The sequence below is a fragment of the Nematostella vectensis genome, chromosome 13 (assembly GCF_932526225.1).
Source record: "Nematostella vectensis chromosome 13, jaNemVect1.1, whole genome shotgun sequence".
Lineage (NCBI taxonomy): Eukaryota > Metazoa > Cnidaria > Anthozoa > Actiniaria > Edwardsiidae > Nematostella > Nematostella vectensis.
The window spans coordinates 10,566,690-10,593,942 of NC_064046.1; the positions used below are offsets into that span (position 1 = coordinate 10,566,690).

The following is a 27,253-nucleotide window of genomic DNA, read 5'->3' on the forward strand; positions in this document are numbered from 1 at the left end:
TTTACGGACTGTCGAAAGCGCTATATCTAGGTTCTTGGTGCGACTCCCGCAAAGTCATTTCCGCAATAAGATTATCGCTCTTCAACTAGATACAAATGATAAAACAAAGGTTCAAGAAATCTTATTAGTTAATCCTCGAGCTGTTAAGCACAGAAATAGCATAAGAGACTTGTTTGTTTGTTTTTATTCTAGAAATAAGAAGTAAGAATCGTTATCTGTTGACAAATCAAATAAAAGCTATCACGGGTTCTTGAAAAATGTAATAAAGATGGCCAAAGGGGGACTTTTGACGCAGTGGCAATTATGTGTTTTGGGTTTATTTAAAAAAAACACAGCTCAAAAGAAACCGCTGGAGGTTTGGCCTTTACTGTAAAGAATACAACATTTGACGTGTGTAGTCTGCGAATGTACCTTGTTTGTATAGGTATTTTCTTAGCAGATGTACCTATAACAAGAAACATTCACCCCCTAAAGATAATTAAATACGAGCTTTTATACCGTGTAAGGTAGGGCAGGTGGCGAAACTAATCTGGTCACGCAATACTTCATTTCCGCGAATCAGTTTACGCGAATTTATGACCAGAATTCATTGACAGCCCATCAGCTACATTGTCGGTCCCTGATTGGTGGGTTTAAAATCCTGGATATGTAGACATTCGAGGTGGCTCGCATCTATTTAAAAGGACTCTCTCAATCTTTCAAATACTAATGACAGGAATATCGAAAATTCTTAGTTAATTTTAAAGCTAGGTTAGAACCAAACCGATTGCAATAATAATAGTAATAACAAAAATAAATGGGAGCTCGAAGTTTAACCGTAGTACAAAAAGAAAATGTGAGACAACTCTAAAATATACTGTAATAAATAAATCTGGTTTCCAATGATCACACTTATGCCTATGACGATCTTCTATTGTTCCTTTCTTGTTATAAATTATGATGATAGAGATAAATAAATTGTTATGGTTCTAATAAACTCAAAATTTTCGGCTATTTCTTTTATAAGCATTTGAAATAATTAGAAGATTGCGCAAATATTGATCGTAGGGGATCTTTTGAAGATGGATGATTACTTGAAAAACAGTCTTTTTTTAATAGAAGTGGGCTACCTTACAGAACCTTGGTACGTCAAACATACTTGGCTATTAGTTTCACATTATATATACATCATTGACCAAATTCTGGTAAAAACACCGCAAATAGGCTACCAAAATCAGCCGCTGGAATAGGATACTTTCTCATACTTGGTATTTTAAGCGGCTGTAAGATACTCTATGGGCGTGGTCGATTTTACTCAATTTTAGGCCCATTGTGATTTAGACGAGGGACCGTGGGAATCCAATAGTGTTTCAGATTTAACTCACTTGATCTCTGTACTCGAGTCCCCCGGACGGTTGATGCTACGAGTCCCAAAACTGAGATAAGATAACAAAAGAGATACTGCAATATGTGATACACCCGCGCTTTCCACACATGCGACATGGCCCGAGAAACCGGCTTCTCCAATTTGGCAGAAATAAAGGAAAGTCCTTTCATTAAAACCACCATCGATAAGTAAAGTCAACTCGAGAACCACTGGTCCACTGAGTGTACTTCGTCATATTCCCTAAGCTGCACCTTAGTTCTATTTAAAACTGTATTATTATATTAATTAGTTCATGGCATGCACCACAGTAATAAAAGGACAAATAGATCTTTCGTTCTACTTTTCGAATTGTGATAAGTCTTTTTATGATTGCACGAGCTGGTAGCAGCACATTATGTGCTGTTCTCTATATTTCGTATGCTATTCTCAATGCTGGTTCGTTGCTTTAATTTTGCAGGTTATTTCATTAATAGTCTATACTCTTCAATGTTCTTATCTACTCGTAAAAAAGTTTAAATAAAATGAATTCAATTGACTAAGATATCAGAACAACTTTAGCGATGATGCGCCCGACTGGATTGCTAGTATAGATCCCTTCTGGATCCATTCAACTGTGGTATTTAGAAGCCGCAAAATTCTCGATTTTAGAGAGTGAAGCGTCAAAAAGTTCATATGTACAGCAAAGTTTTAGAATGTACAAATTCGACTTCGAAGTCTACCGACAAAGGAACCACTTCTCATCACCAGTTCAGGATCATTTGCGATTTGATTTTTACGTAATACTGAGATGAGGAATCTTAGAATAGAAAAGTCAAGTGTGTATGCACCCCGAACCAGCGCATTCCAGTACGATCAGGTTGCGCATACTGAGAATTTCCTTAATTAACAGTTTGACTATCATAAACATTTTCTCACTTCGTTCTCATCGAGTGCTCTTGCCGCAGCTTATTTATTGGTAACAGACCCCGCGTCTGGGAGTGTCGTAGGGACCTTGTAAAGGGCTAGTGTAGCGGGTCGGCATTTGTTGCGCAAATTGCCTGGTTTGTTTATCCCCTTAACAGATAAGCGCATTTTGCCGACACAAGATGGGGGCCCATCGATGGTGGTCTTTTTTATCAATACGGATCTCTGATATAGCATTCTTTACTGTACGATAGCCTAGCAGAACGCCGGATATTGGTCTCCAAGGGGCTTTAAACTTACGTCAATTCTTCATGAAATGTCGAGAATCCTTTTGAACTTAATCCAGCAATCGAGTATGTATCGTAGAGTGCTTTATTTGTTTGTTTCAATTAAAGAGCGCATCATTTTGATCTGGCGCGAAAGAGTGTTCCGGTGACCTGGCGCTGGTGAATGAGGGATTTTGTGAGCTGCGATTGGATTGTTGTAATTAGTATTGATATGCGAGCGCGGGAGCGGAATATATGTTATTACGGATCTTAGATAACTGGATAACATCTGGCCCTTGTGCGATTTGAGCAAGTCCCTGCACGTCTGATTTGAGTCGTACCGATTGGCGCAGCGCGGTCATTCCGTAACGCGCTGACATTCTACAAAATACCTCCCCTACCAGCACGCCCTTGCAGAGTACCTCTAGACGAGCTTGCGGACAGGACGAGCGGGAGATACAGACGTTAACCATGATGAAGTATCTACTGATCGTCAGCCTTGTAACAGCGCTAGCCATGACCGCCATGACACAGGATGTGAGACGAGTCCTTAACAGCGATGACGGAAAGAGCAGCAACCCGGACGATCAGTCCAAGGTAAAAAAAAGGGAGAAACGTCACGCGTTATTACCGCAAATGTTAAATCAATCTAATCCTTTGTTGTTTAAGATTTTAATCCATTATCATGTCAATAATGTTTTGTCAATTTGCTCGTATGATGCTCAACAAACGGGCATACGTGAGCGCAAAAGAAGTAGTAAGCTCGCATCGTTAAAGATAACGTTCAGCAGTACACGGATGTTTAACCATTAAACTAGATTGCTCCATCTTTGCTAATTTAGAAACTGACAATGCTTAATTCCTTTTTTGAAAATGATGTAGCAAATAAACTGCCGTGAATTCAAACTCTAGGGAACCTGAAATAACAGAATAATAGAATTTGCTGCGCAAGCGAGAACTTAGTCGTGTTTAGAGGATTAACGCATTCAGCATTTGGCACTCACGCCAAGGATTTTGTTCCCTTTTTGCTGACATTGAATTCCGAATGATCGTAATTCAAGCTGTGGATTATCCCATACTTGGTGACAAACGGGATTGTTTCGACCGCGAAAAGGCATTATGCATTCATCACCTTGAATTCTTCCTTGAGGCGAAGGGTTTAAAACGTTCGTGATTGTACTTGCTTTGCTAGATGGATGATGCTAGAAACATTATTGATTTATTGTCAAAGTCTGAAACACATAAAGCTATTCTAAGCCCGTCCTTGCTTTTAATTTCAATCTTTGTAAAATTGACAGGGCAAAACTTTTTTTTTGTATTTTCGATAAAGGAAGACAAATATCACATGAAGTAAAACTCGCAGAAATATAGAAAGCTTATTTTACTTATAGGGATAAGAGAGTAACTAATGCAATATCAAACAAACGTTTGTGTTTTCCATGCCTAGACCAAACAATGTACTCCCTGCTCCTGCGGCATGCCAGGAATTCCTGGGACACACGGGATACCTGGAACCCCAGGACCAGCAGGCATTGCGGGCCTCCCAGGACCAAAAGGCGATAGGGGCAATCCAGGCCGCAGGGGACAATGGGGACCTGTTGGGCCGAAAGGCGACCAGGGATCGCCTGGAGTGTGGGGCAAGCCAGGAAAAGCGGGCCTACCAGGGAAAACCGGTCCCCGTGGGCTCCCCGGAGAGTCGGGTCTACCCGGCATCCGTGGACCCAAGGGGGAGCCTGGGCCAAATGCCAGGAGACAAGCCACCTGGAAGCAGTGCACATGGAAACGCAGTGACAGTATGGCAGAAGGAAAAATACAGGTCAGGATACCTGTGTAGTGTTTAAGGGAAGACTGGGAGAGAAACGGGGCGGGTGCATGAAATAGATGGATAGTTTATTTAAAAAAGATTGCATGGCAGCTAAAAAAGGAATACAAATATAGCTATATATGTATATTACAGGTAATAAACTGAAACGCGACTATGATAAGAGGAAAGCTATATACTATAAAATGAGCGAATATGAAATGTTCAGTTAGGATTATACGTTAAATTTAGTGGTGCAACTGGATGCCATGGCCGGGATGAAAGATCGCCTAAAACGTTCGGTTCGGCAGCGCGGAATTGAGAATGTTCTGGATTGTCTAAGAATATAACTACACTGGTTCTTAGGTGGTTAGGGCAGGTGGAAATAGACGAGAACAGATTAAGACAGAGTTCGCCCCGTCTGTCCTTCAAAGTCTGTAAGCCATAGCTGGCAAGGCAGTCCTGGTAGTTAGCTTGTGGTGACACAATGGACATTACTCTTTTCTGCACTCTCTCGATCTCGTCACTGAGATATGCCGGGAGGGCATTGTGGAAAACAGGCGCGCAGTATTCTAAAACTGGCCTAATAGTGGAAAGATAAAATGCAATAATGGAGACGAGGCTCTCGGGTTAACCGTAAAACAGCGGCAAAATGAATCAGTTGCTTTTTAGGACAAGAGGCGTCAGGATCAATTCACGAATTAAAGAAAAGCACGCGAGCATTTGGTTGGCGAAAACACAGAGTCTCGCTTCCTGAGTTGTCCATAATGCGATATCGAACAACTACATAAGGCGATATCGAACATACATAATGCGATATCAACGTCGGACTATCAATCATCTCTAGAAACCGTTGATGTTAACGTGTAACATTCCATAAAAACGTGTCAGTTTGCATTTTGTACAACAAGACAAAGCTGATCTACATCCTTAAATAAGCTGTAGAAAAAATTAACCAAAATTTGAGTGGCAAATTGCCCCACCTCCCAACTGTAAAGGGCTCTTCCGAATCTTCTGTGGCAAAATCTAATGAGCAGATGAGCTGAGGTACTGTGACGAACTGCAGGTGATTCGAGAATCTGACAAATCGTCAAATTTAGGTCAATGTGCGTTTACCTCTAGTTTTCTTTATTATTATGTGACTGTTGTGCCGGACGGTTCGGCCGAGGCTGCAAGATGTTAATTATTTATTAGCAAGGTATTTGCTATATTCTAGTTTTAAAGTGTTTATTTTCATTGACAGGAATGCTTCTTCACCAAAGAAGAATCCAATACGTCAATCAAAGTCAGTTTCCATGGCAATATTCAAGTCTCGGGTCGCCGTGGAGCGTGCAACCGCTGGTATTTCAAAATCAATGATCGGGAATGTTCTAGTCCCGAGACGATAGAGGCTCTTTACTACTACGAATGGCTTAGCAACTCCACGCCCCCAGCGATGCGCTATCACAGAACCCTTGAGGGGTACTGTGGGGGCATTCCACGCGGGTCCGTGCGCGTGGAATTATGGGTTGGAAGTTGTCCTGGCGAGAAGCCTGGGTACGGGCGCGTTGGATGGAGGTCTGTATCCCGTATGATCATAGAGGAAGTCACACCGCCGCAGGTGTGAACTGATATCACGCGGCTAAGGGGGGCAGGGAACGAGGGGAGGTGTTTGACTTGACAAAGGGCGCAAAGTATTTCGCCCCACAGAGTAGAGAATTGTCTTATAATTTGCAGGCGGATTTTTGAATTTTTAGTTAAATGACCTCTAGAACAACGAATGCTTTGAGGAGCGATTCTTTTTTAAAAATAAAATAGCATAGCTAAACAAAAACCTTTGTTATAAAAGGTTCGACAAAAGTGTCAGAACTCATATCAGTATGTAACTCAGCTTTATAGAACCTTGTATTATATACAAATATAGTTTCTCAATAAATAGTCCCATATCCTTGTACAGGAAAGGAAAGCTCCATTGACGGAGTAACTTACGGACAAATACTACGTTCATTTCAATCAGACTATATTAGTCTTCAGCAAGCTAGGTACTGTTAACAAAATATACGCATCTTAGAAAAGAAAAGTCCATTAGCTCTATCAAAATGAACGCGAGATAGATAGATAGATATTTTATTCATGGCACCTTATAAATCATTTAGATCGGTGTAGATCCACAAAATAATAAATAGATGATAATGACTGATGTTGCCATGTTTTGCTTACTTTACCTTTTCGCATTTTTTTTATTCTTGTTGTTTTAGGGGGATTAGGTGACGTCACTGTACGTTGTGATTAAGCTTCACATTTCTTGCCTTCATACATTCAAAAATATGTTTCGCTAACCGCCGTTTCACGTGCGATATTTCATGATAATTGGGAGGGTGAGGGGGGGGGGGGGGGGGGGGGGTGGGGAGGGGAGAGGCCCCGTCAGACAGTCAGCACTTGAATTCTAGCGCTCTGACACTAAATTTATTTGCTGAAGCAAAATTAAATTTGCACTAAAGCGATCATGTATACGTTTTAAAACATCTGGACTCATCTCTGCTCCTTTTTGTGACTGATAGATGCATAGTGAGGGAGTGGGAAGGCGTGTGTTAAAAGCAAATCACCACATTATAAGCGTGAAGAACGGTACCAGGAAGACGGGAAAAGGGAATGAAAGCGATCCAGCAAACGGGATTTAACCTCCTCCTTTCAAAACCCTGTCTGTACATGAACGTTTTGCAGGTCAATTATATTGTTTTATTATCTTGTGTAAATGTACAAGCCCTTCCCTATTTACAGTATACATCCTAATTCCCACACTCCCTATCTAGGCCATTTCCTGGGCCTTTAGCCACGGGTTCTGCTTGTCCTGCGCTTCAACCTGCATCTTATGCCAGGTCTTCCTGTTTGTCTTCAGCGCCATCTCGGCAATTTCCACCTTGCGTTCCCACATGCGGACCACCTTGTTTAGTTCGTACAGTTTCGCGCGTTCTCCAACGTAATCCATCACCTGGAGTGGCCAGGAAAAAAATAAGTATGGGAAGGGATGGTGTTAAAATGTAGCCCGGCTCTCGGAAATGTTTTGTCCTCGAATATCGGGAATTCTGTGGCGCGCGCGAATGGCCGAGGTGCGCTGGGGCGAAAAATAAAAAAACACTTCCGAATAATTCCGAATGAGAACCAGATAGCAGGATATTAAAACTGTTAAAAGATTGATATAGTATCATCGCACTTACATCTGGTACTTTGTAGTCTGCAAGCTGCTGCTTCAATCTTTCATTCAGCAATTCTGCCTTTTCCCGATCCTATACAAACATGCAAACATGCTGTAGATCATAATTGGCTGAAGGTGAACACATTTATTGGAATATAATTAAGTCTAAGCATTTTGATTTTCCATTGCAATAGCCAGATAATTATCATTCAGGGTCTTCGTAGAGTTTGTGACAACATATCTAGGTTTGGGTGTTTTTATGCCAAATTATCACCAAACCAAAAACCATAGCGTCAAACCAAAGCAAACGACAATCTCCAGAGTTTTTTTTAGGTTTGGAGGTTAAGGAGGCCTAGAGGTTGAGGAAGAATTGTGTTTTTTTTTTCATTTTTGAATGATGAACTGTCTATCTTACCGTTTGTACTAAGTTTGTCTCTGCATCAATCTTAAACAGCAGTTCATTTCTCTGCCCTATCTCTGTCCGTAACCGTTCAGATTCCATGGTGAGGGTATGAAGCTTTTTCTGTTTTAAAAGCAAGGTTAAAAAGCAATTTATTATCGGTCTATAAATGGCAGAGCTATGTGTATGTATGTTCACTATTAGGGGTGGGGAATTGAAGAAATTCTAAGACGATAAGAAGGCCGTTTCGACAATCCAAGAATGAGAACGTGCTTCGCTTAAAATCAGAGAACAGAGACTGTCTTATCATTTCCCAAAATCGGTGATTTCGAGATGCCTGATGGAAAATCAATATCTCTAGGGACCATTAGGGTGCCATTAGCCATCTCTACAGTTATATGACAAAGCATACCCAATCCATAGCCTTCTCCGCAGCCAACTTGTAATGGCCTTTATTTAGATTCGGTATACCTGCGTTTGTTATTTTAGGATGCAGGAGACTGGTACCAAGGGTTGGGAGGAAGGGAGAAAAAGAGTTCTCTCTCTCTTCTTATTTTTCTTTGCCCCCTCCCCCTGCATTATTTTTCTCCTCTATTCGCCACAGGAATCCCGCCTCGAAAAAACCCTTTTTCTTTCCATGAGAAGTAATGCCTGCTGAGAAGGCTACCCAATCCACACAAATATTAAAAACATACAAGGTCATATTCGAGTACTGAGAACGTTTGCAGAAATATGCGTGTAATTTCTTCTGGAAATTTATTATTTCCATTTTGTGGTACAAACCTTGTATGTGTTCAGTATCTGTTGCACATTTCCAGACATGAGTTTCAGACGTAACAAATCCTGGTTCTTCTCATCAATCTTTTCCAGGTATTGTTGGTTCTCAATCTTCAGTTGGTTGAAGTCAACCTCATGTAGGACCTCGCCCATCTCCTCTTTCTAAACAGATAGATAAAAAACATCAGTGGAATTATAAAAAAAATGACTTTATCAAACATGTACATTCCATAGCTATCAGAGAAAGCAAAATTCCATTGAGCCTTCTAAGCCTTGAAATCACAGAATCTGGTGTTCCTACTTACTGGGATTGTTTTTCTTTTCATGAAAAGTAGAAAAAACAAATTATACCTGTTTCAACTGCATGTGAAGCTTTCGTTTCTGTACTTTTAATGTAGAATTCTTGAGTCGTAATTTCTCAATTAGTGTGTCCTGGGAAAGTTTAAACATGACATCATGATGGTTATTAAAAGAGTTAAATAAATCTTTTTAATTCAGGCAATACCCAACTTACTCTTGCACGCAGCTTGTCTTCAAAATATCTTGTGACTCTCTCTGCAATTACTTTGTTTGTCCTCTGTAACAAGTATTAAATCATTACACAAAATCATAATGAGATCTAGCATACAGTATCAAAAAGGTTACAAACAATTCTCTTTGAGTTTGGTCTCAGCAAATTTGGAATTGCACAAAAAATTACATAACTTAATCAGAGCTCCCATTTTTATTTGGTAAATCCCCTATACCCAAAATCATTAGACACAAATCATTACCTGGTTGACAGCTCCTTTCACCAGATCTCTTTCAAATTCATAAGACACTTTCTTTATTTCAGCATTTCTGATTTCTGCTTCCTCCATAATTGCCTAGAATGAAATAACAGAAAACACAACAAATCAGAAAATATTTTCAATTCTGCTGCGACACACCCAGGATCAAATTTGGTTTCCAGTAGTAATAAGAAGTGGCATGGAGTGTTCAATTTACAAGTTTATCTCACAATAAACTATGTAAAGCATGCTTGACTGGGAACAAACCATTCCTGGAAACATAATTTATGAATTCTAAAAAGTATAAATCACACATGATTCATACGTCTGATTTAATTTTACCATTTACAAACCAGGGTGATAATAGCAACCACCCTCGGCGCTAAGCGCATCACGATTCCTCAACATTTTGATGATAAAATGAAGAATATCTAGTGTATAAGAGTGCATACCACAGAAAACTATGGGAACATTGTTAACTAAAACAGTGTCTGTTGTACTAGATGTTGGAGCATGGCTCTGCAAGTGAAACTGTCGAGTGTCCTAGACTAGAAGCAAGCTGATGAGTGAGAGCAGTTCCATACCCTATAGTTGTCTAATATTTTCTCAGACTCATCCTTGAGTTTCTCTATGTCATCTCTTAGCTCTTCGAGTTCCCTTTGGGCTATGTCACATTTCTGCTCAGCACTCAGTTTCAGATGTCTAGAAAAAGCAAAGTTACAGTGTGTTGAATGATATGACATGAAAAACAATAAAAAATGGTGACTGATAAAAAGGACTGAAAATCTAAATAAATAATGCACAACACTATCTATAAAAAAATGTTGGATAAAAGTCAGCACAACTTAGATGGAATGGTTGAATAAAACATAAGATCACAATTGTGAGGACTTTGTTTCCAAACTCATAATGAAAAAGGGATTGGGGTGGTGTGTGTGTGTGTGTGGGGGGGGGGGGGGGGGTGGAGTACCCTATAAGCTAAAGCTTTGTGACCTCTTTTGCGGCCCATATATACACCATTCCTGTCAAGAGAGGGTCCCCGTGACCTCTTTCATAGCCCATACAATATACCATACCTGTCAAGAGAGGGTTCCTGTGACCTCTTTCCTGGCCCATACATATACCATACCTGTCAAGACAGGGGCCCCGGGCCCTCTTTCCCAGCCCATCCAATATACCATACCTGTCAAGAGAGGGTCCCCGTGACCTCTTTCCTAGCCCATCCACATACCATACCTGTCAAGAGAGGGTCCCCGTGGCCTCTTCCCTGGCTCATACATATACCATACCTGTCAAGAGAGGGTCCCCGTGATCTCTTTCCTGGCCCATACAATATACCATACCTCTCAAGAGAGGGTCCCTTTGACCTCTTTCCTGGCCCATACAATATACCATACCTCTCAAGAGAGGGTCCCTTTGACCTCTTTCCTGGCCCATCCATATACCATACCTGTCAAGAGAGGGTCCCTGTGACCTCTTTCCTGGCCCATACATATACCATACCTGTCAAGAGAGGGTCCCCTTGATCGTGATCTCTTTCGCAGACCTCTGTGACTTGTTTCAGGTGGCTGTGCAATAACTGGAGCTGTGATAGAAAAGGAAATCAATATATAAGGTAAAAAGTGAAGATCAAAATTGCAAAAAGAACAAAAGTGCATTTAAACTTTTACTTGGCTCTATCTATCTATCATCTTCTTATATATTATAATAATATTTGGTTAAGTGTTTATCAATAAAAGATAATTATCTGAAATCATCCAAGTAAAAAGAAAGGAAGTAAGAAATTGTCTGGGTTTTCACATTTCAAATGTCAATTCTTTCGTTAAGTTTAATATTATGTCCAGTATAAAATACTCTCCAAATACCTGCAGGCTTTATTCCAATATCTTTTGGGTCAACTCTTTTTAGATACTTCTCAAACATCGTCGTTTCATTTCTAAGAACATCGTTGGCATGTCTAGAACGCAGAAACAAAAACAAGAATGAGTTAATCTCAAAATTCAACCTAACTTAGTCAACACATTTCATTCGGGTTTAAAGCCTTTCAGCAAATTCGATGCCCTATTTAAAAACATTGGGGCTACTTACATTGTCTCTTGGACAAGGTTGTAAAGCTCTTCGTCGCTTAATTCAACCAAAGGGTCTTCATCTTGGTCGAGCGAACTACTCACATCTACATCGCTAGATGCCGCCATCTTGGATTCTGTTGCTTTGCTTCTTCGAGCCACGTAACCATAGCAACTGTTCAGAGACGAGGCAACCGTGAGTGAAGACGTGGGATTGGGACCTAGTCTTCATTACAAACGTCGAGGAACGTTTGACAACCATTCTGGAACTTTTCTAAGTTTAGTAATTTTTGATCCTGTTGCATCTGGCTCATCCTAGTTGCAACCATGAAGCTAGTAAGGTGAGTTGGTCACTTATCTATTATAGTCTCTGCTTACTTGCTTATTTTACCTATATTCTTAACGAATGTTGCAAATCTTTAGCGTTTTTTATATGACATGTTGATCTCACTGCTTTATTGTCTGCAGATTTTTGATGAAACTCAGCCATGAGACAGTGACGATCGAGTTGAAGAACGGAACAGTTATCCACGGGACGATAACAGGTAAATCCACTAAAAGTTTAAGACGAACTCCAATCTCTATGTTATGTGGTCTAAGAACTGGATATGTTGAGGTACTCGACGAAATAACCAAGACTGGACATAATCAGAGCTTTCTTTGTTTTGAAATTTGTTAAAAAAAATTCCATTTATTTATTAAAGATTTCCATGGCGATGTATTTGATACTTCAAGGCATCTATCTATTTTAAATCAAGTGATTTTACCCTTTGAAAATATTCCATGAGTTTATAATTTATTGAAATTGAGACTATGTCTAGAAAAATACTTTAAGATCACATTTTTGCTCTGACCAATTGGTGTATTATATGTAAATGGGCAAAATTATCGCTCAAAATACTTTCTCTTTGCTTTTGATGAGCTCTCAGAAATACATTACATATCAAAAGTGTTATTGAGAATGCTTGAAAGTATTAACCATCAAGCTGAAAAATGAAATGATACTCAATGAGATTTGTTGTCAATATTGTGTACAACAAGATTCTCATATACATATAGTATTTATATAGTGCTCATACAGTATTAACTGCTTTATATTCAAAGTGCTTATACACAATGAGAATAGGTTAAGGAACTAAGGAACACAACCTTCTACAGTAAGCTCACATATGCTCAACAAGTAAATTTAAGGGCAGATAAACAGAAAGATACTATCAATGTCTCGCCAATATTTGCTCTCCCATCGTGGAGAATTTATTTTCTCTGAGATTCTACATCTTCATTTTTTAATCCACAAAGGGGTTGCCATCACGGTTCATTCATTTACTCTGAGTAAAAGAGCAACCACATGGCAGTTAAGCTGTAAAAGTTCTTCTGCTAGCTGTAAAAGTCCTACTGCTACCTTATGCGCGACAGTATTTAGTTTACCACAGGTAAGCAGCTAAGTGCAAAAATTGAACTTTGCTGCTACTTTGTGCTTTCTTTTAGACTGTATAGGGTTCTTGATGTTGTAGTGATCCATCAACTAAAAAAACATTCCTTTTCAGGTGTTGATATGAGTATGAATACCCATCTAAAGACTGTGAAGATGACTGTGAAAAATAGAGAACCTATGCAGCTAGAATCACTTAGCATCCGGGGCAACAACATCAGATATTTCATCCTCCCAGAAAGTTTACCTTTGGATACGCTATTAGTAGATGATACGCCAAAAGCCAAGGCCAAGAAGAAAGAAGCAGGTATGTGAAACTCAAAAGGCCAGATACATTTACAACATAAGATTCAAAACTTGATATATTTGCATGCTTGCTCCAAGCAATTGCCTACAAGTATTGACATGTAACTGCTAAGTATGTTCTGTGCTTTCCAGTTTGGTATAAAATTTCTAAATTGATTCAATGGCTCTAACTGCATTTAAAACACATGAAACAAGTGCAAATTATTACAACACCAAACATAGTTTGGCCAGATAACAATCTTTTAGGTGGTAGATAGACAATGAAACCACTTCATGTTGAAATGCAGCCAAAAACCCTACCCTCTGCATTGGGATATTTCTAACAAAAAGAACCCTCGTAGTTGATTTGTGGGGGGCATCAAAAGTATGCAAATATATTAAAACTGTCCATACTTTTGGTTCTTGTGCTGTAAACTAAAAGATATTTCTTATGGACTCAATATTACAGACTCTTAATAAATGTCCCAAGAGTTTCTTATAACAAGATTCATGCCTATAAAAACAGGGTTACAATTAATGAAGTCCCAATCTGAATTAGAGATCACTGAGCTGTTTATTTTATTTTTGCTATCACCTCTCTCAAAAATAGGAAATGATATAGCTCAAAGTTAGACAAATATCTAATATTGTTAATTTTGTTTCAGCTGCTCTTGGGCGTGGTCGTGGTAGAGGTAGGGGTCGTGGTGCTCGTGGAGGTAGAGCACGTGGAAGGGGACGGCGCTAGGTACTACCAACATTTCCACACTCATTCAACTCATGCTGCCCTAGTTCAGGTCAAATCCTGAGATTGAATGAAAAGAACATGAGTACTGTAAGAAGCCAAGAACTTGGGACTTCTTTTTATAACTGGGCAGTACTGTACAATCATCAAAGTGGCTCATCGGTTGTATATAAAAGGCAGAAGTTTGCTTTATTATCAAGATCTTTGTGAGAGCTGTGGTCCATATATAACAGTGACATGGACGTAGTAACTGCCAGAGTGCACGATGTCTACTTCTTTTTCATCAATGTGCTTTGTCCACTCATATTTTTTTCAATAGAAATTCCTGTCTTCTCTTAGTTTGTTTGTAATTGCAAAAGTTTTGTTATTTGCAGATTAACAAACATACAGCTTTCAACTTCATCAGTAGCTTACATTGTAAATATGAAAATAAAAGACAGTTTATAATATCAACTTAGTCTAACATCACTGGTCTTCTCTTTACCCCCAGCGACATTCTTTGATCTTGGTGACATTTGGTTACAGTGATTCCTCATAATAGGCTCTTACTTCCAGCACTTACTTGAAACAGATTGGTAGTTTGCAGAGACTACATTGAAATCCAAACTGCAATCCTAAAAAGAAAGGCTGTGCTCTAGCTTTTTATTACAGAGCATACTTAAAGCCGCATTGCCACCAGTTTACTTCCGGTCGATTACGTAACTATCTGATGATTTTTAACGGAAAACGCAAAAAATATTTCAAAATATTAAAAGCAGTGTGTTTATTGGAAGTTTCTTTGAGGATGTGATTGCTAATTTAGAGCGGATGGCCTGTTTAATATCTCGGATTTTAACAGATTCTTTTGTCTTTTAACGGTTGAGGTTTCCGTCGGACCTCCGGAAGTAAACTGGTGACAATGTGGCTTTAATGATCGATTTTCATTGAAAAATGTGTCGCGAAATTTAACCGTGAGTTGACACCAAATTCCCTAGGGACATTTGGGGGTATGGTATTCAGATATTTGACAAGTATGGATCTTTTTAAGAAATATATCTCTTTTTTAGAGTTTAGAGGCTTTTAGACATATCCTCGGTAAGTTATGCATAATGTTTTGGCCCCCCACTTTCCCCTATGGAGATGTGAACCCTGACCTCTACGAGGCTTTCAGCTCCTTACTCCCTTGGCCAAAATTGATTACTGCTGAGTCATTTACCGACTCATTCTTGAGAGAAAATGGCTTTTTGTCCAAAATTATGAGGAAATGATCACTTGGGCGTGGCTGTGCTTCCCATGCCCAAGTTTTCTAATGTCCCTAGTACCATGCCCTGGCATGAGGGAAATCAAAAGCTCATCAATGTGCCTGTTCAAATGGATCTTTCGAAAAGTGTCGTTTGGTTAGAGAGCCGTTGATTAAAAGTTATCGCTTTGAAGCGTTGCACTATCTGAGTATGTGCATACGTGCAGATGGATGAGGTGTGTTGGTTGTCAGTGGTACAGTGTGTGATACACGGTTTGGGCTTCCTGTGGAATTTTGGGGCCCCTGTGGTACCGCTCCACGCAGTTCAACCACAAATCAAAACAGAAGAATGGAGTCCGATGTACGAGACAATCCTCGATGTTGTCCGGTACGTGTAATACGTATGCATTTACTACACAAGCTCCGACAAACAATACGTAAACCTCTACCCCAACAACAGCCACATCGCATCAATCTTTAGCTGTTTAGTTCATACTCCTACTAGTTTACGTAATGTTTTAGACACAGTGCGCACTGACTTCAAGTTCCCTAACAATACTTCGATAATCTAGCGTCAAATGGTCATATGATTTTCTGCTTGCTAATTTAGAATTAGGTCAAACTAACAGCTAAGGCGGTCTTAGAGGTCTTAAGCTTTTCCTAAATTTTGAAGGACTTGAAAATCTATGTTGATCTCAGTTCAAATATATCCACGTAATTCCACCTGGTTAGCTCGAGTCCAGTTCTAGTTAGAAAACCTGTGACAAAATTACCGTCAAGCTTTTGCATTAATCATTTTACGCTTCGATGAACAGGTCGACCCAAATTTGGGATATTAGTGATGGTGGTAATTTCAAATGGTGCATTTTTTTCTTACGAAGCGTTTATCGAGATCAATGGTAATCGTGTCCTGTTTGTAAAAACTTTATCAGTTATTTATTTCCCTAAAGGATAGTTTTTATTCGATAAGTATGATCTTAGAGGAAACAGAAGGATGACACGCACATATAATTATGCGCTCGTCGTCTATTGTGACCTTTAAGGGTCAATGGCGTGACATATTGCATGGCATATGGCGTGACATATTGCGTTTTACATCAAAGCTGTGTTTACTTTTTTACATTTACTCTGTGTTCTCTAATTACTCTTCTCCTACCAAATATCGATGGACATTCATAAAATACTGTACTGTACGGCATCCGTTCTAAGATCTTTTTAAAGATTGTTTGCATTTGCAATACAACATTGGAAGCTGTGCTTCTCCCCTGGGGGAGGGGGTACTCCGATATCAAACGGACGGTGATCATCGTCGGGATTTTTTAAAAGAACCCTAAAATATACTTTAGTAGGCGTGGTCTGGTTACATTTTAACCCTAAAAAGTACTAAAGTTGGCGTGGTTAGGCGTGCATTTACCCCCTAAAAGATACCTCGAACAAACGTAACTAATTTGTAATAAAAACGTTTATTTAAAACTGACTCTAATAGATGAGCGATGGCTATAATGGCACCCTAAAAGATACCGAGGTAAGAAAAATCTGGGCATTCTCATTTTCACCCCTAAAAGATACACAAGGCTCCAAATTTACACCCTAAAAGATACGACGATGATTCCCGTTCGATGGATATATAGAGTCCCCTCCCCCCGCCCGCGGGTGCTTCTCTTCTCAACCAACCCTTATTGGATGTATATAATGGTCTCTTGTCTCAACTTCACCCCCTCCCCTCAGCAGAGTTTGATGTCGAGTAAGGTTCGTCGACAGGATTTACTAAGGGGGGGGGGGGGGGGCTTCAGATATCACATAGATCAGTAACACAATATTCGGTATTCCCAGGGGCTCATAAGTAGGGGCAATCATCTGTATTATATAAATGTCACAGCGTTTCCTAGGATCAGGCTAATTTTAGACGCGCGCGCACAAACGGGCCAATCAGCTACGTTGACGTTGGTCGCGCGCGCGAGTGACGTGAGGCTGCACGCGCAAATTTCAGTTAGGAAGAATATATTTGTATCTATCAACCGTTGGTTTTGTTTGTTTACCAAAAGAATTGCAAGCTAGAATTCAAAGTCGTAGGTAGGGTTGGATTCAAGAAGAGAGCAACAAAAAGTCAAAGTACCGAAGAGATAACATAGCTTTTTGTCTGAGACTGCGCGTGCAGTTGAGCTCAGCCAAAACGTCAACACAAAGGTTGAATCTGATTGGCTCATCCGCGCGTCTTAAAAAAGCCTGATCCTATGAAACGCCGTGACACCTATATAGTACCAGAACATGGGGAAGTTGATTGCCCCTACTTATGAGCCCCTGGTATTCCTTAAATACAAAAATTACCCAATTTTGTTGGCCGAGGGCTAGCTTCGCGCCTTGAGATTGAGGGCGCAATTTGGCTTAGTTGGAGCGTTTTGGTAAAATTATCTATCATTAAGCCCACCGTGTATTTTTTCAATTTTTGTAAAGGCATCATTGGTGGAGATCGCCTTTCGGGCTGTCACCACACCTGACCCAGACTCCGGGCTGAGTCATCTTCACACGGCCTGCATCCATGGTAATGTGTACACGGTGTGGCTTATCCTTGAAATGAGTCCCAGTCTCCTCGACAGCGCCATCGTTCTAACAAAAGTACGTACAGGAGAAAATGTACCACAACTGAACGATCTGACTGCACTTACCCTTGCAAGTCTAGGAAACTCTAAGCGGCATGAGGCTATTTATAAAATGTTGGCAAAAATTGAGAAAAAATTTATGGGGATGTCTTTAGTCCACGTTGCTGCCTGCAGCGGAAGCTATGAAAGCCTTAAAAGACTGTTATTGCTTGGAATGGACCCAAATAAGACTTCAAATCAAGACGTGACGCCGTTAATGCTCGCAGCGACTCGTGACTGTACGGATTTTGCGGAGCTATTGATAGAGGGCGGAGCATCAGTGCAAATGACTGACAGCTCTCAACGTGGTGCCATTCACTACGCAGCCTCCTGCGGGAAAACACGCACCGTGGAACTTTTACTGGATCACGGAGCGAGCGTAAATGATATCACCGACAGACGTAACACCCCGCTGCATTTGGCCGCTACCAATGGGCATACCAAAACAGTGGCGGCGCTTATCGAAAGCGGAAGTGACGTACATGCTAAGACATCAGGGGCGGACACCCCGTTGATGCTTGCGGTTGTCAAGGGACACAAGAAGACAGTGAAGTATTTGCTAGCGCATGGCAGCTCTGTGAACACTCAGGGAGGACTGGATTTCACTGCGCTACATTACGCCGTGAGAGAGGGCTTTGCGGATATTGCACGACTTTTGATCAAGAAGGGGAGTAATCTAGAGGCGACTACGTCTGGTAAAACGCCACTACATCTTGCTGCGACTGCCAATAGATGCGAAGCTGCTAAGGTCAGTTGTCTTGATCGTATCAAGGGGAAATTTGTCTTCATTTTTCCTTTCAGTCTGCCTTTCCATATACCCCCTCCCCCCCCCCCCCCCCCCACATAATTGTTCTCCATATCAGAGTCCCGCACACTTACATGTCTCCCTAGGTTTGTTTCTTCACAGTTGGTGTAAACGCGTCCACTTTAGTTAGTTGTTGCCATCTAACTTTCTTCAAGAATAGTGACATATTTCAGATGGCGGTGTCAGCATTTTCTCCCCCTATACTAGCGACATTGCGTGACTCCCTCTCGCCCTTTCACTCCTTATTAGGTATTGTTCCTGTACGGCAGTGACATGGACGCGCATGACATGTTTGGTCGCACCGCTCTCCACTACGCGGCCCAGCAGGGTCACATGGAGATGATCAAGCTACTTGTGACCCGTGGTGCGGATATCCACACGCGGGACTCCGAGGGTCAAACCCCTCTCTTCCAAGCGACCATCTTTGATCAGAAAGAAGCTGTCAATGTCCTTCTACTACACGGCGCTTGCGTAAATGCATTCGATCATCGCAACAGGTTATGATTTCCAATTAAAATCTTTTAATTTGAGTAGCACTTGCAATAATTCGGATTTCGATTTTCGATGGGTCTTCAAACAGGCGGGATTTTGCTGGGACGTATTTGTTGCGTTATCTCAGGTCGACCCGGGCCGGAAAATGTCAAAAGGCATAGTCTGCATAATATTATAACTGGCTTTATACCCGCCATGTCTTATTGAATACTATCCTTTTTTCATATGATGTATATGACTTCCATGCCACCACCAAGGATATCCTACATATGCAGACATGACGGAAAATCATGACTTGACGTTTCCAATAAGCTCATTTCACATCAAATAAGGCGGAAAATTACCCTAAGTACTTAGCGAGTAATATCAAACAAAATATCAAACAAAATACCAAATGCGCCTTTTTTCATTGATGCGACTTTTTGTAAAGTGTCATTGAAATTTGAGGTATTCGTCCCTGAGCTCAAACATAGCGCAAGGATGATCAAGGAAAAACTTATCTTAAAAAGCCAAAATCTGGGTATGTGCATTTCGACTACACGATATTTGTGTTTTAAAATGGGAAAATCAGTCCGGAATACAAAGAACTGATGGCCATTGTAAGAATTTTTATCTTCTTTCTCCATCTCTTCGAAGTGCGCATGTTCAGGGTTTTTCTGTCATGTCGCATATGCACCTGTGCGTATTCCTTAAGCCTACGCCACACTAGGCGATTTTGTAAACGAGATAATTTAAATCGCCGGCTGCTGCCGCGCCGATGTCTAGACTCAAATTCGCTGGCGATCGCCGGTAACTGAATTTGCTCATACCAGCGTACAAAATCACCCTAGTGTCGTAGGCAGAAACGACTTCCTGTGACCTCTTATCTATTTAGGGTAGTTGCTCCTCCCGTTAAGCGCATATCACCCATGCATTGCCGAGTGTTTGAAAAAGGAGACACGTTATGTACTAACCACTCTTGTTGGCTGTGCGTACAGGAGTCCACTTCATTTCGCGAGTCAAGAGGGGAACACGGCCATTGCGCAGTTGCTGATCGAGCGTGGGGCGGATGTGGACGCGGTGGCATCCAATGGGGACACACCCTTGTTTGTTGCAGTAGGTAAGGCTTTAAGTTGCCCCCCCCCCACCCCCGTGCAAAGAGGGGAGATAAATCGACAGAGCAAAAAAAAAAATGGCATGAAATTTTCCAATTCTCAATATATAAGCTCAAGATTCCGCTTACAAGGAGTTTCTCTGACTCAAAACTTAATTCCAAATTTTAAAGAAATGTCGAAGATATGAAATTTAGATATTAGCGAGCAAAGTTGGCTTAATTTCTGATCAGAGCCCGACTTCTCCCTAAAAACGAGGAGAATTCATACTTTGAACATTTGAAAATTGCACTTCAAGCCTCGTATCTCGAAGACGAATCCATTTGAAAAAAACACTTTTTGATATGTTAGTTTACATAACATAAGGAACCACTATGCAAAAATTCAAGCTTACCGAAGTTAACCAGAGCTTATTTTGGGAAAACTTGCCTTTTTTTGCCCTGTCAGATAAATCCCAATTTGACACGAGATAAAGTGCCGATTGTTGAGGCGACTATTGAGGCTCCAAGGCTTTAATAGCCCGGCATTCGTTTATCACGCTTTCGATTTTTGGTGGTACTTGGTACGTAATCAGTCAAATCATTGCTTAACTTCCTAGACCCATCCCTAACTATTTAAATGAGAGGCTTGGTCGGTTCAGTCTCCATCTCGTTGCTAGTCCGAAGACCCTTTCATTTTAAGACATTCTGAGATAACAAAAAAAGACAATTTTTTTATGCAAAGAGACATTAGAATTTAAAAAAAGCGAATATACTATATAGGTTTGGAGACCAATCATTAGATCTGTCTGATCTATGTTTGCAGGATACAGTAGCATTGAAATTGCAGAGATGTTACTAAAGCATGGCGCCATAGTAAACGCGCGAAATACCAGTTACGTCACACCCCTACACATTGCTGTTGGCAACGGGCGCACGCGCATAGCTCAGTTACTCATCGCCAATGGTGCTGACCTGGAGGCCGAGACGAACGATGGGGAGACAGCCCTGCATGTGTGCAGCAGGAGGGGGCTACAGGAGGTAGGGTGCGGGGTCATACAGGGATGGAGAGGGCTACTGGAGGGGGAAGGTTAGCAGGAATGGTGATGGAGATGAGGAGCCATACAGGAGTCATACAGGAGTCATACAGGAGTGGAGAGAGAGGGCTACTGGGGGGGGGGGAGGTTAGCAGGAAGGGGGATGGGGATGAGGATGAGGAGCTACAAGGGGTAGGGTGTGTTCATGCAGAAATGGGGATTCGGGCGAGGAGCTAAGAGAAAAGAAAGAGGACTACAGGGGAAGGGAGGTCATACAGGAAAGGGGCTAAAAGTGGTAGGGTGTGGTCGTGCAGGAGGGAGCTAAGGGCTTTTATGGTAGTTAAAAGAGGGAAAAAGACTTCTCGTAGGAAGGGCGTCTCGTAGCAGTTAAGATTCTGAGGAAAGGTGGGTCGTGCCGTAGGGAAGGGACTATGAGAAGAAGTGCTTTTTGTTTGGCATTTTGACACTTTTTGAAGTTGTGTAAAAGAGTTTTTCAACCCTACAATTACAGAGAAGAAGTTATTTAAACTTATTTAGATATAGTGAATCGTTTCTATGGAATATAATGAACTGTTCGGGGCTAATTTATCACACAATCCTTTACACTTTTTACTGCAACCCTGATGTAGACTCTTAAAGGCATTATTCTCGACGTCTAGGTGACGGTGCTGTTGTTAGAATGCGGGGCGAAAGTTGACGCGGCAGATGGGGGTAACCGTACCCCCCTCGCCTCCTCCCTTGCCGAGATGCAGCTGGGCGTGGCAGAGGTGCTACTAAGACATGGTGCTAATCCCAACTGTAAGGATGCGCAGGGTTCCTCTCCCCTGCACACGGTGTATGGCATTCTACGTCACGTGGTCTTTGATGAGAGGATTCCATTTCTCTCCACAAAGCTTCTACTAAAGTGAGTAGTACTTTATGCTTCAGTCATTCACGATCAACAGTTACTTTTACTGGCTCCGTGTTCCGTACATGAGTAAGCCACCCTCAGGTATAGGCGATTACATAATTGAGGTTCTGATTGCCAATTCTCGTATGTATGTTATTTTCTTATCTTAAAATGTTTGCCTTTCTTTTTGCGTAATTCTTTTTATCCAATTCCCCTCGATTGTCTTCTGGCCGTTTCCTAAGGAGAGATATGGATAAATCCTGTAGTCCGCTTTGCCTTTTACTCATGTCCATCTCAGTAACGAAAAACGGCCATAAAATAGCCTCTGAAGCGACGTTGGCCTCTCCCAGCCTCACACGGCCATTTATTTAGCGCTTTCCGAGATGGCAGCAAAACTTGCCCTTTCCTCAGGCATAAACGTTCGGAAAACTCCACAAGGTCGCAGGCTACCACTGACAACACTGAGGACATCAGAAATCTCAATCAACGAAAGTTTGGAATATCAAAATCAGTGAAGGGTCACTCAAAGCTTTATATGGATAGCATAGGATTTAGTATACTTGTATGATTATGTATATGTTAGGTTCGGTGCCGATATCAATTCCGTGGACCTCCGTGGTCAGACGCCACTTCACGTAGCTGTGCTAGCCGGGGTCCCTGTGCTTGTACAACAGCTTCTCGACGCAAGTGCAAATGTGAATGCCGCTGACCGGGAAGGGTTTACGCCGATGATGATATCACTGCTCCACGGGAGGCGACCAGAGTTCGTCGTCAGGTGAGATCGACTTAATGTTTGTATAATCGAGCGTTTAAGTTGATGTCAGCTTCACTTCCAGGGGGTTTTGATACATTTTTCCCCAACTTTTCGAGTTAGAAAAGTCGTGTCTTTTTGTTTGGTATAAAACATCAAATAAATATAAATCCGGACCCTGCATAACTTATCACCCTTCTCCACTTATGAAAATTTTGGATCCGTTCATGAATGTATAACATTTTGTGCACTATTTCGTTAGGGCAGCTTTCGTTGTGTGTTCATTACTCACCCAAACTTCCGGAACGGAATTTCCACTTCCTACAAAACTGACCGAAATGTAGGTCTTATATGGGAATATGGGGTCCTTTTTTGAATCACACACTAGAATAACTGTATCGGAAATAAATAAATGCAATTGTAGCACAACTGTAACTGTGTTATATCATACTTTATCTGCCTTCTCGGATAGGTTGACTATTTTTTAAATCAGTGTTTTTCCATGTTGCTTGACAGGTTGTTGTTGCGTTACGGAGCTGACGTGGCCGTAAGTGACACATACGGCAGAACGGCGTTACACTACTCTGCCGGTATCGCCGGGTCACGCCGCGTCTGTGAATACCTCCTGGCGCACAAGGCAGACATCGATAAGGCTGACAACGAGGGGAACGCCCCTCTACACCTGGCGGCGCTGCACCGCAGCACTCCGACCGCTGACATTCTCATCAAGAAAAAAGCCTCTATACACCAGGTCAACAAAGAAGGTATTTGGGCTGTGACGTCATTTTCTGTGATGGAATGATTGGTTGGTGTTTGGTCATAAAGTGGAATCCTGAAGGAGGATTTAACTTCGAGTTTTTTTGCCGTTCCCCTGTTCCTGGCTTTTGATTTCTACAAACCCCATTCCCGTTCCTGAGAGCAAGAATCGTCACGTAGAGGCGGTAAAAATAGGGAAAACATCTTTTTTCCTATTTACTGTGATAAACACGTGCGCAGTTCCCGCATCTCCTTCTCTCTCTTCCATTGTTCGACTCTTAACTTATTAATCTACAATTTACTTAGCGTCGTCCACTCACACTCGCCTAATGACGCCAAGTTTTTATCGTTCTGCTTTGACCATGTGTCTCTTGTCGCAGGTCGCACTCCACTCCATTGCGCGGTGGCTGCAAAATGCTCGTGTACACATGGTTGCAGGCGATGTGTCTGGAAATACAACACTGTGGAGTTACTGGTGGAAGAAGGTACATACTTCTTGTCTTTACCTTCCAATCCCCTTTTTGTAAATAAAGAACAGGTCCTTCTGTTTGGAGCACTCTCTTTTCAGCCCCTCCCTTCTGTAATGATCTCGCTTGCCATAATGATCACACGCGTAGCAAGGGAGGGGGGGAGGGGGTGCCTCTCAGGGTATGCGTGCATCACTCCTCTGTTAATAGATGGTGATGACGGCGATGATCATTTCGACGATTATCAAACAATATGCACAGGAATGTAGCTCCTTTTTCAAAGAAAACAGGCCGGTTGCCAGGATTTTTACCGAAAGGGGGTGGCGAGCCATTTAGCGGACATTTATTATTTTACCTTCTTAATCCCTTAAGTTCTAATCAGGTTTATTTTCGGTACAAACTTTTAAGCAAACCCTAATGTATTTGCTTTTTTATTGGGAAGGCAGTGACGTAAACGCGACAGATAACGATGGTAACACGCCCCTTCATCTGGTGACAGCGTCAATCACTGACACGACAACTGCAAACCTGATCATTCGCAAGGGAGCCAACGTTCGTGCCGTGAACAAGCAGGGAAGCACTGTGCTGCACTTAGTCGCGGGCATGTCCTGCGAGCGCAGCCGTGAGAGGTTTACGAAGTCGCGGTAAGTAGCGTTAGGAAGGAAAATGATAAGCATCGAATTTATCCAGAATTGCAGACATAGGCTGAATTTGTGGCTTTCACAGTCGTGCGTACCCCCCTACCCCCTACCCGCGCCTTCCCCCCTTCCCTTCGCCCGCTGAAAAGGTGAACATTTCTTAATAAGTACCTCTCAGCCAACTCTGGTTACGCACCTGTACCGTCATTAAAGGATTATACCACTACTTACAGAATCAATTTCGACACAATCTCTGGGCGTGGTATGTGGTAATCATTTATTTATGATGGTTATCATCTGGTCATTATTTATTTATTATGGTTATCCTGTTGTAATAATTTATTTATGATGGTAATCCTGTGTTAATCATTTATTTATGATGGTTATTCTTTGGTAATCATTTATTTATGATGGTTATCATCTGGTCATTATTTATTTATGATGGTTATCCTGTGGTAATCATTTATTTATGATGGTAATCCTTTGGTAATTATTTATTTATTATGGTTATCCTGTGGTCATCGTTTATTTATGATGGTAATCCTTTGGTAATCATTTATTTATGATGGTAATCCTGTGGTCATCATTTATTTATTATGGTAATCCTGTGGTAATCATTCATTTATGATGGTAATCATGTGGTCATCATTTATTTATTATGGTAATCCTGTGGTAATCATTCATTTATGATGGTAATCATGTGGTCATCATTTATTTATGATGGTAACCCTGTGGTCATTATTTATTTATGATGGTAATCATGTGGTCATCATTTATTTATGACGGTAATCATGTAGTCATCATTTATTTATGATGACAATCATGTGGTAATTATTTATTTATGATGGTAATCCTGTGCTAATCATTTATTTATTATGGTTATCGTGTGCTAAACATTTATTTATAATGGTAATCCTGTGGTAATCATTTATTAATGATGGTAATCATGTGGTAAACATTTATTTATGATGGTAATACTGTGGTAATAATTTATTTATGTCTATCCTCAGCTGGACCTTCGGAACTGCTGATGTACTTGTCAGACGAGGTGCTGACGTTAAAGCCGTGGATCACCATGGTAACACACCACTTCACTGCGCAGCCGCAGCAGGTCGCGATGACATTGCCAAGCTTTTGATTGACAAGTGGTCAGATGTGAACGCCCTCAATAAGGAGGATCAGGTTCGTTGTCATCTTGGAATGAATTTTGAACTGTAAGATATATGTAGAACAAAGTCCTCCCCAAGGCGTACCTCTAAAATTTATCAATTACCGGGTTTTGTGCTAGTTGATGAACCGGGAGGAGACCAGGGGAATGAGTCAACAAAAGGTTAAAATGGTATTTTTAAGGCCTTGAAGAGTACTAGATGTTTCCTAGTTCCTAGATGCCACCTCAAAAAACATTGTAGCGCACGCCAAATCTCGTAGCAGCGACAAAGAAACGATTCTCGGATTTTCGCGTCGCGTCCTACAAATTTGTCGTCGCGCGCTACATGTTTTTGGTAGTGGCTCAACTAGGAGACATTTAGGAGACATGTCGCTCGCTACATGTCGCGCTCGACATGTCGCTTAGTTTAGCCAAGTCTTCAGGCTAATGTGAGAACAGAGTAGTGTAGCTGAAGTTTCGTTCGGTGTCCCTTTTGCTCTGACGAAGGGGTAACACCCATCTCAGTGAAACTAATCTATTTTCACAGACTTATTTTCAACCTTTGGCTACTCTTTTCCCCTGACTCTACCACGTCTATGCAGACCCCTAGCTACTTTACCGTTGTCTGTAGTTTTTGTTTTCTTTTATACCATATTCCCTGTGACGTCTTCGCCACAACAAACCCACGCCTGGATTTAGGCATCCCTTTCAAAGAACATACTCCAGCTCATCGGGGAAGAATTCTAGTCGATCATTCCAGTGAGGTGAGTTATTACCTTCTTTCAGAGTCCTCTTCATCTCTCCGCAAGAGTAGGTTCTAGCGAGGTTACTCAGCTACTACTGGATAAAGGCGCTGACCCAAGGTTACTTGATGCGCAGGCGCGCACGCCTATGGAAATGGCGATCGACTCGGGGCGAGTCGACGTAATAGAAGCGATTGAGCGTGCCCTGCTGAACGGAGAAGGCAGCTGATAATAAATTTACCTCTGATCGCGATGTCAGTTCAGAAGATAAAAGATAATAGCTAGTCTTATTCAAAGGAAAAAGCATTCAAAATCGCGGAATCTCCCCTTCAAGAAAATTGACATGACATAGTTGTATGAACCGGTTCTTTTGTAATCGCCTAAACAGAAGCCATCGATAGCGACTTTTCTTTGTTCGATAAATAAACGGTTTTAATAGGGAATGACTTTGTATTAATCAGCAGTAACTCGGCTATAGTCCGGTGGCGACTCGGCGTAATCGTAAATGACTCCGAATAAGCCAACAGTAACACAGCTTTAGCCGATAGAAACTCGGTATAACATCGGGAATGATTCGGAATTAGCCAGCAGTGACTCAGTAACAGACGGTCGAGACTT

At 41.3% G+C, this 27,253-nt stretch overlaps 4 protein-coding genes and 1 long non-coding RNA gene across 5 annotated transcripts; 3 read left to right on the plus strand and 2 right to left on the minus strand.

Annotated features, from left to right (window-relative positions):
- Positions 1-2,698: 2,698 nt before the first annotated feature.
- On the plus strand, positions 2,699-6,512 carry LOC5507408 (collagen triple helix repeat-containing protein 1). The gene is made up of 3 exons (XM_001627998.3): positions 2,699-3,132; positions 3,983-4,351; positions 5,580-6,512. Exons 1-3 carry the CDS (start codon positions 3,007-3,009, stop codon positions 5,940-5,942), a joined length of 858 nt encoding a protein of 285 aa, XP_001628048.3. The 5' UTR covers positions 2,699-3,006; the 3' UTR covers positions 5,943-6,512.
- Positions 6,513-7,031: 519 nt separating this feature from the next.
- LOC5507397 (coiled-coil domain-containing protein 113) lies at positions 7,032-11,705 on the minus strand. Its single transcript, XM_001627977.3, has 11 exons — positions 11,547-11,705; positions 11,324-11,415; positions 10,962-11,043; positions 10,043-10,160; positions 9,462-9,554; positions 9,203-9,265; positions 9,040-9,120; positions 8,695-8,850; positions 7,927-8,034; positions 7,534-7,602; positions 7,032-7,307 (listed from the first exon to the last, which is right to left on the minus strand). Exons 1-11 carry the CDS (start codon positions 11,651-11,653, stop codon positions 7,125-7,127), a joined length of 1,152 nt encoding a protein of 383 aa, XP_001628027.2. The 5' UTR covers positions 11,654-11,705; the 3' UTR covers positions 7,032-7,124.
- Positions 11,706-11,712: 7 nt separating this feature from the next.
- Positions 11,713-14,436, plus strand: LOC5507374 (small nuclear ribonucleoprotein Sm D1). Its single transcript, XM_001627997.3, has 4 exons — positions 11,713-11,865; positions 11,993-12,069; positions 13,072-13,263; positions 13,907-14,436. Exons 1-4 carry the CDS (start codon positions 11,852-11,854, stop codon positions 13,984-13,986), a joined length of 363 nt encoding a protein of 120 aa, XP_001628047.1. The 5' UTR covers positions 11,713-11,851; the 3' UTR covers positions 13,987-14,436.
- Positions 14,437-15,480: 1,044 nt separating this feature from the next.
- On the plus strand, positions 15,481-27,078 carry LOC5507375 (ankyrin-1). The gene is made up of 12 exons (XM_032376024.2): positions 15,481-15,590; positions 17,657-18,589; positions 18,896-19,143; positions 20,116-20,237; positions 21,034-21,248; positions 21,904-22,148; positions 22,717-22,908; positions 23,401-23,648; positions 24,021-24,125; positions 24,550-24,751; positions 25,756-25,927; positions 26,679-27,078. Exons 1-12 carry the CDS (start codon positions 15,552-15,554, stop codon positions 26,862-26,864), a joined length of 2,907 nt encoding a protein of 968 aa, XP_032231915.2. The 5' UTR covers positions 15,481-15,551; the 3' UTR covers positions 26,865-27,078.
- On the minus strand, positions 25,009-26,681 carry LOC125558948. The gene is made up of 2 exons (XR_007306190.1): positions 26,512-26,681; positions 25,009-25,939 (listed from the first exon to the last, which is right to left on the minus strand). It is a non-coding gene; the product is annotated as an uncharacterized LOC125558948 (long non-coding RNA).
- Positions 27,079-27,253: the final 175 nt, after the last annotated feature.

Coding starts and splice junctions, on each gene's coding strand:
- LOC5507374 (XM_001627997.3), top strand. Junction 12,070..13,071: donor TATCCACGGGACGATAACAG/GTAAATCCACTA, acceptor ATTCCTTTTCAG/GTGTTGATATGAGTATGAAT. Junction 13,264..13,906: donor GGCCAAGAAGAAAGAAGCAG/GTATGTGAAACT, acceptor ATTTTGTTTCAG/CTGCTCTTGGGCGTGGTCGT.
- LOC5507375 (XM_032376024.2), top strand. CDS start 15,552: ATGGAGTCCGATGTACGAGACAATCCTCGATGTTGTCCG. Junction 15,591..17,656: donor ACAATCCTCGATGTTGTCCG/GTACGTGTAATA, acceptor ATTTTTGTAAAG/GCATCATTGGTGGAGATCGC. Junction 19,144..20,115: donor GCATTCGATCATCGCAACAG/GTTATGATTTCC, acceptor CTGTGCGTACAG/GAGTCCACTTCATTTCGCGA.
- LOC5507397 (XM_001627977.3), bottom strand. CDS start 11,653: ATGGCGGCATCTAGCGATGTAGATGTGAGTAGTTCGCTCGACCAAGAT. Junction 9,266..9,461: donor TGAAAGGAGCTGTCAACCAG/GTAATGATTTGT, acceptor TACTTGTTACAG/AGGACAAACAAAGTAATTGC. Junction 8,851..9,039: donor TTCACATGCAGTTGAAACAG/GTATAATTTGTT, acceptor CTATCTGTTTAG/AAAGAGGAGATGGGCGAGGT.
- LOC5507408 (XM_001627998.3), top strand. CDS start 3,007: ATGATGAAGTATCTACTGATCGTCAGCCTTGTAACAGCGCTAGCCATG. Junction 3,133..3,982: donor ACCCGGACGATCAGTCCAAG/GTAAAAAAAAGG, acceptor TTCCATGCCTAG/ACCAAACAATGTACTCCCTG. Junction 4,352..5,579: donor TGGCAGAAGGAAAAATACAG/GTCAGGATACCT, acceptor TTTCATTGACAG/GAATGCTTCTTCACCAAAGA.